Raw genomic sequence first — 16,695 nt, forward strand, 5'->3', positions numbered from 1 at the left:
GATAGACAGTCACAGTTGATATTTAGCTCTAACTTAATGGAGTAAAAATCCTGCGTCTTCAAAAGGGCCCTCCAGGTGATGAATAGCATGACGAGTTGCCTGTTAATACCATCTGCTCCCCTATGAGAAATGATTGTGTTTCTAGATGAGGTGAGAAGAGCTGCTTTGTGCTGCTGGGATGTCAGTGAGATAATGTTTAACCATGCTGTCAAGGTGGTGTCAAACTGTGAGCAGGGTTTGCTTACAAAACCATTTGTCAGTGTTTAAAAATGTATTTCACAAGAGTAAAATGACAAGACTGATACAATAATTACATCCCCAAATACAAAGCCTTGGTGGTTTTAATCTTTTATTCAGCGCTGCTTTAATTAGCACAGCATGCAAGTAATCAAGTGTTTTCCTTGCACAGCAAAAATGCTGTAATTGTCGCATCCAGTCTCAAACATGTTTGACTGAATTTTTTTTTCCCAAACCTACAGAGAAGAAAATCTTAAACCTGTGTGTTTTTAGTTCATGACACGAGTACCTGTTGTGATAGAAGATGTCACATTAACACTGGGTCTATTGCAACATCTGCTAACTTAGAGACCCTCGAACAGATTATTTTGTCACTCAGATAGGGTGTTGGGCTGCATTGGGCGGAGTTGTTGTGGTTGTAGACAGATGTTAAAACATGAGTTAGCAGTCCTGTGGGTTAAGCTATATCCAGCTGTAGGCAGCAGCAGTGTCCACGGAGAGCTTTTCCCAGGCCGTGTGTTGTCACCAGTTCAGTCTTATTTCAGCTATGGAAAAAGGAGGTATCAGAATCCCTGGGAGAAAATACTGTTAAATCACAAGACAAACAAGCAGGACAGGCACACACTACTGTTTTCGGCAGTCTGCCAGACTTTAATCTGTGTGCAACTTTGCAACCTTGACCTCTGCTGTATGTTTAAAGATGTGTTAATGTTGTGTCATAGGAAATGGGCACATAAAACATCAACAGGAAAAAAAAGGTACTACTGTTAACCTTTCTTTAAGTTATAGAATTTAAGGGCTCTAGGTTCTGACAGCATCCGGTCTTCTTGAGCTTACACAAACTGACCTAAATTTAAAGTTCAGCTGTTCTACTAGGATTCCCCTCACAGTTACTCATTTGCACCCCTTCACTCAAACAATTGTTTGCAGAGCCTAGAGTTCTAAAAACATTATTGTTGAAATGAATCGGATGGCAGACGGACAACATCCTTGGCACCTTGCCAAGAGTAAAACATGGTAATGTCAGCATTATACTATGGTGTTACTTTTTTGCTGAAAATAGTTTATTTGATCAACGTGAATGGAATTCTGAAGAATTTCATGTACCAGTTAATTTTACAGGTGACGATTAAGAAGGATGTAATTTCTTAGTATAATGCATAGCATAAACCAAAAAAAAAAAAAAAAAAAAAAAGATTGCTTCACCAGAACCAAATGAAAGTTTTACAATAGTCTAAGAAGGCTCCAGAACCAAACAGGAAATACGTGGGGGTCACCTGCAGAGGGCCGTGGATCAAATAATCCCTCAATACCTGATTATATATGGAGAACCTTTCCAGAACAGTGTGGAAAATTGACAAGTCTAGATGTGTTCTGCTGATTGATTTACAAACCAGGTCCACAAAGTAAAAAGCCTATACAGAGATCGGTTTCAACCATTAACATTTCCATCTCTACAGCATACAGGGACTAATCACCAGGTTAGGTGAACAGAATAAAGGAAAACTAGGCAGGGTTTTTACTTTCTGGACCTGGATTGTCCACCTTTGCCTCCTACCAAAGAACACCAAATGCTGTAATTGAATCAAAAGGGTCCCAACAAAGCTAAGTCTAAGGTTGTGCACACTGCACTAGGTCATTGTACCCCTGTTTATGTTGTTGAATTTTTCTCTGTACAGGGTAAATGTCAGAATTGTTGCCCTTTTAAGAAAAAAAATCCAAGCTTTTTTTCTAATAATTTTGACTTGGATGCAGGTTTTTGTTGTGTTTAAATGTCAAACTGTGCTAATTATGATGATCATTGATATCTCCACGAGGCTTGTTGCTGTCTCACAGGAAATGATGAATACAAGATAATTTGATTAATGTGTTGCACATCAAATTCTAGGCAAGACAACCAGCTTGAAACTGTACTAAAGCAGCACTTTGAAGTGAAAATATTTTTATCTCCCTATTGTTAGAACTCTCAGTGGATTTATTGGGGGAGGAGGTAAATATAAAAAAAAACAAAAACAACCCTGAGTGGGATATTAGGCTGTACTAAATGGTTTTAGAATTCCTGTACACAAACACTGGTTCAATCCAAGGTGTAGCCAAAGTGTAAAAGGAGTGATTAGTTAAAGGGGAGAATTGCTTGGTCATAGTTGAACTGTAAAGCAACTGTATTTTCTCCAGTGTGCAATAAAGCAGCACTTCATATCATAAGCTCATTATATCTGAGCCATAAAGTGATTATGTTCTCCAGTACGACATTGTTCTGCTGCTGACAGGATTAAAGATGACTTTAAAAGAGGAGGTTTAGCATCGCCGCTCTCTGCTTTAGTGTTTGCTCGCTTTGTATAAGCCAGAAGTGAAAGGGGCCGTGCACTTGACTGTTTGCCAGCTGCGGCACACCCACCATCCTTTCTTTAACACATTTATCTCCTGCCAGTCTGGCTATCCATCTACATCTGTCTGTTTTGTTCTTGTAGCGTGAGCTGTTGTTTTTCATGGATCTGTCATCCCCAAGAGCACAATCATTTCAAGGTTTTTAGGAAAATCCTTGAAATGTTAAAGACTGTAAATCTAACATGAGTGTGGCATTGATCTGTCTGTCACTTGATGTGAACACAGAATTCTGCAAAACTGTGGCTTTGTTGTGACAGAAGAAAAGAGTATATACAGTGCTTTGCAAAAGTATACATACCCCTCGAACCTTTTTAGACTTTGTCGTGTTACAACCACAAACCTCAATGTTTTCTTTTGGCACTTTTTAGTTGCATTCAATAACCACATAATTATTAATATGTTGGTCTGTGGGCAAATGAAGAACCACTGTTTGCTATAAATGTAGCTTCTGTTGTTTTGGGGTATGTCTCTACCAACTGTGCACATTTAAAGACATAATTCTCTGCCAATTCGTCTTCGTCTGGTTCAAGCTCAATCAGAGTGGACGGAGAGCATCTGTGAACAACAATGTTCAAATCTCACCTGTCCACAGCACCTTCATCCACCTTGTTGTGTCATTACATGGTTTGTGTTGAGCTTAAATGCAACTTTTTATGGCCCTCTGGTAACAAGTTTTAATCTTAACACTCTTGTGGTGTCAAAAGATTCTCCTACCAGAGCTTTGGATTTCTGCTGCTCCTCCTATCATTGGCCCCTTAGTTGCTTCTCTGAATAATGCTTTCCATGCTTGAGATGTAGGTTTAGGAGGTCAACCATTTCTTGGTAGGTATGCAGTCGTGCTAAATTTTTTTTCCATTTTCAACTGAAGACTTGAACAGACCTCTGTGAGATGTTTACAGCTTAAAACATTTTTTTATAACTTAACCCTGTTTTAAAGTTCTCGACACCTTTATAACAGGGTGTTTCTTGGTCTTCATGAAGCTGTTTGTTCACTAATGTTCTCTGTGAAAACTACGAGCAGAACTGCATGTCACATATTGATTCCATGCTTTGCAATATTTTGTACTGGTCCTTAACATAAAATCTCAATAAAATACATTAAAATTTGTGTTTGTGATGTGACAAAATGTGAAACATTAGAAGTAGTATGAATACTTTACCAAGACAGAATATTATGATGTGTAAAATATAAAAAGTATATGCTGAAGTGGTTTGTTGTTTGTACTGATCATGCAGTGTATAGATATACTTGTTAATTCTGGATGCATAAGCAAATGTAGCACAAGCATCTGCATAAATCTCACCATCTTATCTTCTCTGCCTATAGAAGAAGACACATGTCATGAAGAAGGAGTGGTGGAAGGAGAAGAAGATGGTGAAACGACAAAAAAAGGAAGATGAGGACAAGGAGGAGGAGGAAGAGAACGTCCAGCCGGCTATGGATCCTCTGGAGAATGGCTTCCTTCACCATGCACAGCGGGAGCAGGAGAGGATGAACGAGAGGCTGCTGAAGAAGACTTACTCCAAGAAGAACAAAACGGTAAGTGTTTACTTCTGTGTTTTAAAGTTTCAGTCTGAATATCTCACTTTAAAGGAGTCCATCAAAGGTTTACAGTGTGGATTATAGTTAGAAGAGAGGCTTGAACTTGTGGTCAGAAAGGCAGAGGTGTGTGTGTGTGTGTGTGTGTGTGTGTGTGTGTGTGTGTGTGTGTGTTTTGAAATTTGTCAATGAATTCCTTTGACCTCTGACTTTCTGCTGTCTAATGTGACTTTTCAGTAGTACACAGTGCCGTGGTGTGAGTGCTGTTGTCATTTGTAGCAAGAATAGTTCATCACATTTCTGGTTTGCAATCTACAGTGATATGTTTTGTAACAGGTTCTTTTGTGTAGTTTTCTGGAGTGGTCAGTGTAGTCAGTATTTTGAATAACCACCTCTTTTTGCAATACCAATTCCAAATATAAGTCTTTTGAGAAGGTTTCTACCACCTTTGCACAAATAGAAACTGAAATTTGTCCCCATCCTTTAGTCTTAAAAATAGCTTTGTCTTGCAACACCTTTTGTCCATTATATACAGTATGTGTAGAAACTTTGGATTATTCTGTCACATGATATACTATTATCTAAACCATGCGGGTTTTTTCTCTGTTGGACAGAAGAAGGTGAAAGCCTGCACTCATTTCCAGTTTCTGGCAGCTTCTAACAGGTCATCAGCAAACGTTGCCCCATATTCATATCATGACTTTCTTTTAGGGAAGAAACAATTAGGGAAGTTTTGTGGAGAGCACTACTAACAGTTGTCCTTTCAACAGATTCTTCCTCTGAAGTTCAGAGAGTTTGAACATTTTTGCCAGGCACTGTAAATGTATCTTGACAAAATGGGTGTTTTGGGAGTGTACTCTTCTGTTCATTTATCTTAATATAACAAAAGAAGGAAACAGATGAGATCAACAAGACAGTCATGTTGGGACATTAATGGGAAATCAGGAACACAGCAGTTTGCGTCTGTCATTAATAAGACCCCTGTAAAATGTTTGTTTACCACTGAGCCATTTGCTTCCAGAACAGTTTGTCTTTCAAAGATAAACTGATAGTTTGCTACCTTCAGGTGGGTTTACACTGTAATCCAATCCTTATTTTCCCTTCTGCATAAGTGGCTTTCTGCTTATGCTGATAGAGTACTGCCAATATCCTAAGCTTTAACAACACTGCTGAGCTCACAAAGTCTGTCCCACTGAGATAGCTCATTTATGTGTTAACAGTTTGTTTAAATGGCGGATGTTTTTATGGTCTTTTTCCGAAGCCAACATCCACTATAGGGCTGTTGAGGATAAGGGGGGAAACAAAGAAGCCAAGGCAAATAATGAGGCTATGTAGCCCGGAGGCCTCCACCACAGACAAAAATATCTCTTTCAGATAAGATTTCCTGAGGAGGTTAACATGGCTGAAAATGCGTTTGGCTGTGATATTTAGTTTGCTGTGTTTAAGTTGCTGCTCTTATTCAGCGTGCACTAAGCTGCAGCTTCTCAATCAGATCTACATTCCGCTACAGATAATAACTCTATTGTAATACAACAGCACACTGCAACCCTGCCATTCAGAATTTCATGATTTAGAATCATTTGATTTAATGACTTTTTATATAAACAAATCACAAAGCAGTCCGCTTCAAAAAAATGCCTCAGGGTTTTTGTCCCAGCTTCAGTGTAAAATGGTACAAAGCATAAGTAGCCACCTACAAATGTGCCTGGTTCACTGTCATCTGCTTCACTTCTTACTGGAAGCTGTTGAAGTTTTTCCTTCACTGCATTTCTCTTTTGAGAAGCTTCCCATAACCCAAGAACAGTGTGTTTGAACAACTCATCCAATTGGCTGTTGGTGCTTATTAGCTCTACATCCCAACTATTCTGCTCAAAGGTAGCTTAAAAATAGCTGACACAAAGATTTCTTCTCAGTACCAATAAGCAATATGACATCTTTCTACTACAGGTGAGAAAACCTACTGATTATAAGTTCACTTAAAAACATCCAAGCTGTTCCTTTAGGGATGTTGGTCAGTACTGGCTCAGAGAGGAAGGAAGAAACAAACCTAGGAAATAAAATAAAAAGCTCAGAGAGGAATGAACTAAGACAGGAAGAAAGAGATTAAGGACGGAAAAACTAATAAACTAAGGAACAAATAAAGGAAATATTGAACTAAGGAAGAAAAAACTGAGAAAGAAAGAAAAACTAAGGAAACAGCTAGGGACGGAATGAAAGAACCGCTAAATGAATGAAGGAACTAACTTTCGTCTTTCATGTCTGTATGTCCAGAATCTAATCTACATGTCCTGTGTTTTCATTGTGAGCTGTAAGAGAAGCAGGTTACACCATATCCAGCAGCATGTCTTTGACCTTCAGCATGCTTTAAAGGGGGATCATGCATAAAACATAATGCTGGCCTGCTCGTCCTTCAGCGTGGTTGCTTTGTTTTGTACTGTTTTCTGCATAAGAAAGCACCTGTGGACATAGTTGTTAGTTTGTCCCTGATGCTTGCCCCAAGCTCTTACAGGCCAGCCTTTTATCACAAAACCACCATCCCACGTGTTCTGCTCTTACTGTAGCTGGCTCAAGATTACTTCCCGAGTCTCATATCTAGGTGTGTTTATAAGGGGAAAGCCAACTGCAGGCTGATAAGATAAGCTGGGGCATTGACTGTGTAGCAGAGCATGGTTCAGGGCTAACCTGAGAGCTGCCGTACACACAAGACCATCCAGCAAATACCACTGACCTGCAATGTTTTGTTGAAAGATTTTCACTAGAGATGCACCAATAAGAGATTTTGTGGGTGATTTTTAATCTCCAAATGTATAAAGCTCTGACCTACCGATTTGCCTTTTATCCATTTCTTATTTCTTTAGTAGTTTTCTCCAAATTATCGGACAGATTCATGTACATTATGTGGCTAAAAAGAATTACGTTAAATTATCTTCATGACAGATTAGAACTAACTGTTTTCTGTTTTTTTTCTTTCTGCACACCTCAATAGGCAGATGTGCTCTTTAACACTATTCTACAAAATGCATCCACTAATTAACAGCTGAATCGAGTGAAATGTTCGAGAGAAGCAGATTATATAAAAGATCATTTTATCCATTCATGTTAACCATAAAGAGGGCTTGAGGAGCCTTATGTCATGAACAAGCATTATTTATATGAGAACAAGAGGTAACGTCATACTGTCGGTTGTGGGGGGCTGGCAAATCTGTGTTACATATCTCAGCAGTTAAAACATGACTGACCAAAATGACAAAGTGATTACGGAGTTGATATTTTAAACTTTGGTTGGCATTACTATCTATAGACACCAGTCTTTGTGTTTATTTCCAGTAGAGCTAGTAGATCTCTATCTTAATGGGATGTTCAGGAGACTGCCAAGATTTTACCATCATGCATGTCCCATGACAGGCAGAATTGCTCTTCAAACGGATAAAAGGGTTGGTTCAGCTACCTGCTACCTACCTCCCGCTGCTTCAATTACAGCTAAGCACAAAGTTATTCATAGCACCGGCCGATTTAAATTTAAAATGTTTTTCATTCATTCAGAAGGTTTTTTGCACATATCTCAAAGGATAATAGAACTGTGTAAAAGGAGTATCAATTTTAGAAAACATTACTGTTTTTATTTAAATTTTAATAAAACAAATGACATGTCAAAACTTATTTATACTCATCTGGGGAATCAGAGGACAAGGGAAGATGATTTGTATTTGGTGACAAGTTCCTGTCTTTGAGGTTGAAAGGCCTCCTTATCATCACCCTAATCTTTAGCTTCCTCTACAGATTCTCAATCAGCATTATATCGGGACTCTGGTTTGGCCATATTTCTTTCAAAGTAACATGTTGGTTAAATTAAATGAATCCTTAAATAAACCTAAATCTGCCAGGGGGACGAATCATTTGGGGCCGAATTGTAAGCGGGAGCCTGAATGAACAGCTGCTGTTCGTCTGTAAAAAAAAAAAAAAAGACAGTTACCTTTCCAAACATCTTATACTGAAGACAGATAACTGAGTTTTCTTTCTATAGTATTATAACAGCATCACCACCTGATAACGCTCATGTACGATCAAGCATAAGATCGTCCAACTCAGATTACCAGCTGATTTCTTAGTCTATCTCTACATTTTTTTTTTTTTCCTAAGCTTTGCTGCAGTCTCCTTTTTAAAATGTGGTTGACTTGTGCACCATCTGGGAGAAAAGTGAAAAAATGCAAAACACCTTAAAGTAATTAAGTGGTTGAAAGCTTGTAAGTGGGAACTTGATAGAAAAGGTCTTTCTTCTGTTCGTCAGGTTAACTCTGCAATTTAAGAAGGAGCATTATTAGATGAGTGGATAATGAGCTACGGTGAAGAGGTGGCTGCAGGCACATTGTATGCAGAAGCATGTTCCCGTGTATGTCTTGGTGTTTATGTGTGTGCATGGACACACAAGCATTCTTAGACAACAGTCTAGTGTGGGTGACTGTGACTTGTAACAGGACTTGACAGATGAATTAGCTTAGCAACACTTGCAACATGCAGAGGCTTGCAGAATCATAAAGCAGTAATCTTTCTTTACCACATCAATTATACAATGAATACCATGCCTGCATGCAAGAAAGATAAATACCAAGAAAATGACTTTCATTTGGTAATTTAACCCTTTATGACCTACCATAGAACAAGTTCACCAGAGCATATTTTTACATTTGTACATGCTGCAGAGCCATTTTGTGGAGCATTTCAATTTGCTATACATCGATACAACCCTTAAATCCTAAATTTTAATATTTTGTATATAATAACTCCATATTAAGTAAGTAAATTGCAAAAAAGTGCAATTAACCACCAGAAAAATTAAACTAGATTTTTTTTTTTCCACATATTTTCCTAAATACAGAAATATCATAGCTGTATCCCTCAAATATTGCAATATAAAAAAGTTGTACAAAACCCTGTCAAACCACAGGAAATTTATTTGGAGTGTTTCCATAACTTCATTTTTGAAATACACTATTTTTTATGAACAGAGACAAAAACGAACATAAAATGTACATTGTGAACAGTTTGAGAAAAGATAATATGTACATCAAAATAAACTATTTACTGAAGTGTAATTAAATCTCTAAGTGTGCCAGATACCTATGAGCACACATATATGTTCATGAGACCATCTTCAAACAATAAAAAGTGCAAAAAACAACGAAGGTGAAAGTGCGAGCGAAGTTTACCGCAAAGAAACTACAACTACTGGGAAAAAAAAGACCACTCCCAGGAAAAATCACCCAGGAAATACATCGCTTCCAGTTGTTGCGGGCATTGGTGTGAAAGAAAACCATGTGATAGTTCATCCACCAACGACATCACGCATATTCCGATGTTGGAAGTACACTTTGGTCTGGATTTTAACGTTTGTTTTTTGTGATTTATTTATTTTATTTTATTTTATTTTTTTACTGGATTTCTCGACAGTTTCTGGAAAATAAAAACTGTGCTCTGGGACAGGTGGTGAGTAGAATATTTAAGTTAAACTCTTCAGTTTCATTTGCAAAAAAAAGTATTGTTCTAGCTTAATTCTACAGGCGTTTAAAAATAGATATGCAAATGGAAGCGCCGGTGCTCCCGCCGGTCATAAAGAGTTAAAAAATTATGAAACTGACTGTTCTCAGCAGAATTCCCCATAAAATCTCAGCTTCCTTACATCTGAATATCAGATAATAGAGATAATACTTTCATGTTCCTTTTCCAAATTTTTTTTTACATCAATTTACGGTATTTTTATGTGCTTATCAACATAACATTGCTTAAGAAATGTGTTTTTTTTTAAGATTCTGCAACTTTTTATCCACAGCCTGTACAGGTTTACAGTGTCTCACAAGAGTGAGTGCACCTCACAGTTTTGTAAATATTTTTATTGTATTATAAGATATGACACTTTGATACAATGTAAAATAGTCAGTGTACAGCTTGTATAACAGTGGAAATTTGCTGTCCCCTCAAAAAACCTCAACACACAGCCCATGATGCCTAAACCACTGGCAACGAAAATGAGTACACCCCTAAGTAGGGATGGGTACCTTTCACATTTTAACCGATACCGTATCGATACTCTGTACCTGGGAATCGATACTAGTACTCAACGGTACCAGTTTTCAGTACTTTTGTGCTTATGTGGTAATAAATGTTAATTTGTTTAATAATAAAAAATAAATTTTCATTTTAACATATTTATTTCTCAATTTATAAACTTTAATGAGTATATCAAAACAACATCCAGCTGTTTGTTTCAAACATTTTTTCAACATTAAAACCCTTGAGATGTTACAAAACAACTAACTGACTACACAGTAGAGGCTAATATTTTTTTGGGAGTCCCACGGGTCACGGGATTCCCATGGGAATCCCATGGGATGGGAGACAACATTAGTAAAGATCACATGATTGGGACGGTACAGGATAAAAAATGAACGGGAGCAGACGGGAGCGGGAACTAACCAATAGGAGGGAAAACAAACTAGGGTCAATAGTCTTTGGAAATGTAAAACTGAGACTTTGTTATAAACTTTAAGAAGAAAAAAACTTGGATTGACGCCGCCATTGTGTAGTTTTTTTTCCCAAGAAGCTTATACTATAATGCGAGTCAAATGAACTACACGACCCACAAGCCAACAGTGCTTCTGATCGACGTTTTCCACCTGCGTTCAGAACGCAGCAATGGAGGGAGCAAACGCAGGTGGAGAACTGGACGTGGTAAAATTGGATTTGCAACGTAAAGTCAGAAGTAAGGATCTATCTATAAACTCATAGAGCTCACAGGAAAGTCGCAAATATTTCCGAACTGCAGGAGAGTTGAATGTAGCGGTGTTAACACGCAGTATGCTGCTTGTAAAACGTGTTTAGTCGTAATCAAGTTCACCAGTGATTAAGGGACACTTGCAAGGCAAATTCTGGATTGAATCAGCTGTGCATCCCTTAATTCGTCAAACGAAAAGTACCATCATGTGTCAAGTCTCATCTGACAAACAAAATTACTCACATGTGCACTAAAGATTTAAGAGCATTTGCCACAGTAGAGGGGAAAGGCTTCATCAAGGGAAGATATTAAATAAATATGTTGTGAAATAGAAAGAAATTGAATGTACCATTAAATATTAAGTGTACCACTAATTACGTCATGTCGTCTTTAAAATTATACTTAATTATTCAGTGGCACATTTAATTGTATAATAGTCCATTTCATTATATAATGGTACATTTATTGTTTCTAATGATGTATTAAATAAATAAATGGTAGCTGAATTTAATGGCACATTTCATGTTACATTTACTTCACTTATGGGACATTCACAACATATATTTATTTAATGATGATTTTATTGTATTAAATTTGTCCAGTTTGACCCTCCATTCTTGATGCCTGTATAGGAGGTCATGTCAGAATTGTGGGAAAGTTAGCCCTGCTGCTGCTCGCAGGACAGGAAATGCTGCCATCAAAACTAAGTTTGGCGCTTTTTAAAGCTGCAGATATCCTTGCCTGTTTTCTAGGTTTAGTGGCATGTTTTTCTGTCCGCTGTCAGGAGCTTGTGTTCACTCAGTGTGTCAACATCAGCATTGGTGACACAGAGTGAGTGTGTTTTCGTCAAGCTTTTTGTCGAGTTTGGTCATAGAATGTAGAGTAGCGACGACACAGTGACAGAAATCCTTCACGACGTGTTCTATTAAAATGAATGACATTAACTGTTAAAACATACTATTACTACATGCCGTGATCTTCTTGGGGGGGCAGGCAGTCTGGTTGGTGGGGCGAGGCACTCCCCTTGAACACTGGTAGGGGAAACGGTGCAGGTTACTTATCAGCCATGCTTTGTCAACGGTACCAGCAGCTACTGACGTCATTATGCTCTTGTGCGTGCAATGCTGTGTTCATGTCCAGCATGGAAAATCGCCCACTTTTCCATTCCCTCAGTGTCACAATGATGCGGTTAGCTACTGAAACATGGTACTGTTTGATTTTACGTGAATTGGTGCTCGGTAGAACCTACGGAATTCGGTCAGTACCTATGAAAGTACCGAATTCGGTACCCATCCCTACCCCTAAGTAAAATTGTCCAACTTGTGCTTAATTAGCCATTTTCCACCCTTGGTATGATGTGACTTGTTAGTGTTACTAGGTCTCAGGTGTGAATGGGGAGCAGGTGTGTTAAATTTGGTGTTATTGATCTTGCACTCTCTCATACTGGTCACTGGACGTTCAACATGGCACTTCAAGGCAAAGAACTCTCTGAGAATCTGAAAATAAGAATTGTTGCTCTTCATAAAGATGGTTGATGCTATGAGTAGATTGCCAACACCATGAAACTGAGGTGCAACACGGTAGCCAAGACCATGCAGCAGTTTAACAGGACAGATTCCAGTCAGAACAGGCCTCGCTATGGTCAACCAAAGAAGTTGAGCGCACATGCTCTGTGTCATACCCAAAGGTTGTCTTTTGAAAATAGACAAATGAGTGCTGACAGCATTGCTGCAGAGGTCCAAGGGGTACGAGGTCAGCTTGTCAGTGTTCAGACACTGCATTAAGTGGTCTGCATGGCTGTGAAGCTTCTTCTAAAGATGATGCACAAGAAGCCCGAAAAACACTGGCTCTCTGGGGCCAGGTTTCCAGATGGATGCTGACAATGCTGTTGTATATGGGCCTTTAAAGAACATGACATTGATCTATGCTCAGCATGAGGTAAATAACTGAGTCATTAATTATTCATTAGTTAATAACTGAGTCATTAAACAGGTAAGTGTCATGGAACCATTAATGCCAACTGTGACATACAGAAGCAAAGTATGATTCACTCCCTTTAGTAACTGGGCCGCAGGCCAGTATTCCAACATAATAATGACCCCAAACACGCCTCCAAGAGGACCCGTTTATTGCTGAAAAAACTGAGGGTAAAGGTGCTGGTTTGGCCTATGTCTCCAGACCTAAACATTATTTAGCATGTCTGGGACATCCTCAAATGGAAGGTGGAGGAGCGCATGGCCTCTAACATCCACCAGCTCCATGATATTCCACTCCACGGAGGAGTGGAAGAGGATTCCAGTGGCAACCTCAGAAGCTCTAGTGAACTCCATGCCCAAGAGAGTTTGTTAGTGCTGAAAAATAATGGGTGTCACACAAAATATTGACACTTTGAGCACAATTTGGACATTTTCACTCAGCTGTTTAGACATTAATGGCTGTGTGTTGAGTTATTTTGACGGGACAGCAAATGTGTTACTATTATACAAGCCGTGCACTGATTACTATCAAAGTGTCATGTCTTCGGTGTTGTCCCATGAAAAGCTATAGTGAAATATTTGCAGAACTGTCAGAGGTGTCCTCACTTTTGTGAGATTCTGATAATTTCCATTAAACTATTGCAATGCTTTGGCCCAGGGTACCTCAGCCACAGCAGTTACTGGGAAACAAAAACATGACAGCTGCAGTTACTCCCCAGCAGTGCCTGAGTTTCCAACCTGCATTCGCACAAATGGAATAAGGACATGAAAAATTAGAATTGCACTAATCAAGCACCCTGCCCCAAACACCACATGGCAAGCCAATTACTGAAAATTCTGATTTTTTTTTTCTTTTTCCCTCATTCAATCAATGCTTCCAACTGAGTCTCACCATTTTCGCTCTATTATGCATTAACCAACAAAATGTACGTGAGAAATTAGAATTAAGGTTGGCGAGATATGCTTAATGCATATTTGGGGAAATTTTTGTTATTTTGTTTTCTATGGGAGTTAAAACGTTTACAATTATCAAGGAATTTGCTGCACTGTTTTTCTCTTATGTGTTAAAGAGTTATGCAAACAATGGAATCAATGAAAACTGGAAACAGCAGGTCAGATCTCAGAGTAAACTGGAAATCGGTATTGGGCCAAAACAAAGCTTCTCTCCGTAAAAACTAGATGATGACGTCAGTATTTTCAGAAACAAGAGAATAGCTGCTGTGGGACTACCTTATTCTCTCGAAGAAAATACAAAAATCTGCTTTAATAAGATAACATTTTTATTTTTGCCAGTGATTTGCCAGTCATTTTTATGCAGTAATAATATCAAGGTATCATTTCCTTTACATGCAAGATAAAATCTAATGATATTTTTCTGTGAATAAAACCCAGTGTATCCCAATTGGAAGGGTTTTCCTTTATGAAAAGTGTTTGGAAGCACATGCCTTTCTCTATGTGCAATTTCAAGTTTCCTAAAGCCAATCTATTTCTGCTCAGCAGACAGACAGCCTGACCACTGTGGATTTAGTTAGAGGAGCCAAACTCGTCCCAGTGGGTTTCCACTGGAGCTGCCTGTGTTGACTTTCGTCAGGATTTGAGGAGAAATGCTGGGAAAGACGAGGGGGCAGTTCCACTGGTGTACAAATAGAGGTGGTGAGAGGGGAGAGACAAATTTTGTGTCTGCTCCTCTAGTCTCAGGAGGGTTCGGACCTTGACAGGACTCCGGTCTGAACTGGGCCCAGACGGTTGAATTTAAGACGGTAAAACTTTGAGGTTGAAGACATCTCTGTTATGACTTTTTGCCAAGATGGATGTGAGATCTGTGTGAAAATGATTCCCCTGAATTAATTTCAACTAATCAAAATTCATTAGTTCCTTTGACCTTCCTGAATATTTGTCTCTCCCTGGATTTGTCCAGTATCATTCCGCATTGAAGCCCTCAGCTTTACCTGCTGCTTTCTTCCAATTTGGACAAGAAGACTGAGGGAGAGACTGGAACAGACTGGAACAGAGAGAAAATGAGAATGATTGAACAAACCCAGACAACCTCTTCACCCACTGTGCTTAACTGGGTGAATATTGCATGGGACAGTGCACAGTGATTAATATCAGGCCATGTAAGGTGGCTGGCTGAATTACTGCCCTGTAGGTTCACACACACACATAAACCCATCAGTCAAGTCATAGGCATTAATATGTAGCAGAATTACTTCAAATGAACCACTCTGGGGTCAATTATGGAAAGGGATGAGAAAAAAGCTCCTTCTTGAAACATTTTTTGTCTGATCCTGTTTCAAAGATCCTGTTTTTGTTTTGGATGTTGTTTAATTTTGCATGCTGTTGCAACCATATATTTTAGAAGAGTCAATGGGTTTTACACTACAGTGGTAGAGGTTAGCCATTGTACATTTCTGAGAACATTATTTCCCTCCACGTTTCCAACTTCCTCCTTATGATTGCTTTCTTTTCATGTAATCTATTAAAGTGGGACTTCTCAGCCCAGCATCTGCTGGGGAGTGTGTAGCTATAGCAACACATATTGCTCCTGGTAGATGTTTAACTAGAGCAGACAATGGGGAGAGATGCTTTATTACATCCTGCGCTTTATGATTTACTGTATCTTTGGGGTTTATCTTACAGTAATGTTTAGTGAGCATATCAGGAATGTGTGTAGTAGAAAACCTCCAGTGAGTGCAATGTTATTTCTGCTTCAAAGCTCACTACAAAACGACAAACTGTAGTTTAAAGGTGTTTAGAAATGCATTCACCTAACATAATCTTCAGAAAGATGTATATGTAATTAAAATATTTTAACCATTAAAATATGAGGCCAGCTGCATGTGTTAATGCTGTTGTGTGTGCAGTTACACACTTTAGCTTAAGATTTTTATTTCTGCATCTACTAGTTATTTGAAGTGTCACATGAAGTGCTGTGTTGCTTTGAAGCAGAACAGTCTTTAAGACGTACTGAGCTCTCTGGGGAACAAGGAACAAAGTGTTAGAAACTAGGTCTCTCAGCAAAGATTCCTAAATTGTATTTCGTTTTCAGTAACCTCAGACCAAAATTTTGAAGTGGGCGCATGAATGAGGTATATGAAAGAGTTTCTACAACAGTATTTGCATGGCCTTAGTTGATTTTTTTTAATTAAAAAAGTACACACAGCTTGAGAACTCCTTAGAACGTTTTTTTCCATTTTTTCCATTTTTTCCATTTTCTTTTTTTTTCTCTGATTTATACACATTTGCACATTCACACAAAGTTGATAAGGCTGTTATACTTATAAACACAGTTTAATGCTATTTTAATCACTAACTAGTTTTGCCCCTACCCCTGATGTAGCTGTCCAGAGGTGTGTTTGATAAGAAAGTTGGAGAACTTTTGATTTTATATATATTCTTATATTAATTTTTACAGACCAATATTTTTACTCTTTGGACCCCTTGGGTGATAGAGCTCCTCACCCTATCTCTAAGGGTGAGCCTTGCCAACCTCAGGAGGAAGCTCATTTCAGCTACTTGCATCCTTTATCTCGTCCTTTTGGTCATGTAGGAGATGGATACACAGCAGACAGGTCATGGATAAAGTTGTGGAGAAGTTTATAGCAGAGTTAGGTATAAAACAACATCTCACTTTGTAAATATATAGGAAAACATCTAATTTTCTCACACATTCCAGTTATACTGTCAATTTATATAAAATTATATACATTTTTGTGATTACATTTGAGTAAAATTATACAATATTTTGTTTTCTAATATGTAATCTGGATAATAATAAATTTGAA

The 16,695-nt window shown here is 38.4% G+C and overlaps 1 protein-coding gene across 9 annotated transcripts in view; it reads left to right on the top strand.

Moving 5' to 3' along the window:
- Positions 1 to 16,695, top strand: part of fbrsl1 (fibrosin-like 1) — a 427,092-nt gene that overhangs the window by 126,695 nt on the left and 283,702 nt on the right. For all 9 annotated transcript variants that reach the window (XM_047380816.1, XM_047380812.1, XM_047380817.1 and 6 more), the window contains exon 2: positions 3,953 to 4,165. In XM_047380816.1, the coding sequence (XP_047236772.1) occupies positions 3,953 to 4,165 (213 nt within the window). The remainder of the gene's footprint in view (positions 1 to 3,952; positions 4,166 to 16,695) is intronic.

Source organism: Girardinichthys multiradiatus, chromosome 12 (assembly GCF_021462225.1).
Source record: "Girardinichthys multiradiatus isolate DD_20200921_A chromosome 12, DD_fGirMul_XY1, whole genome shotgun sequence".
NCBI classification, from domain to species: domain Eukaryota; kingdom Metazoa; phylum Chordata; class Actinopteri; order Cyprinodontiformes; family Goodeidae; genus Girardinichthys; species Girardinichthys multiradiatus.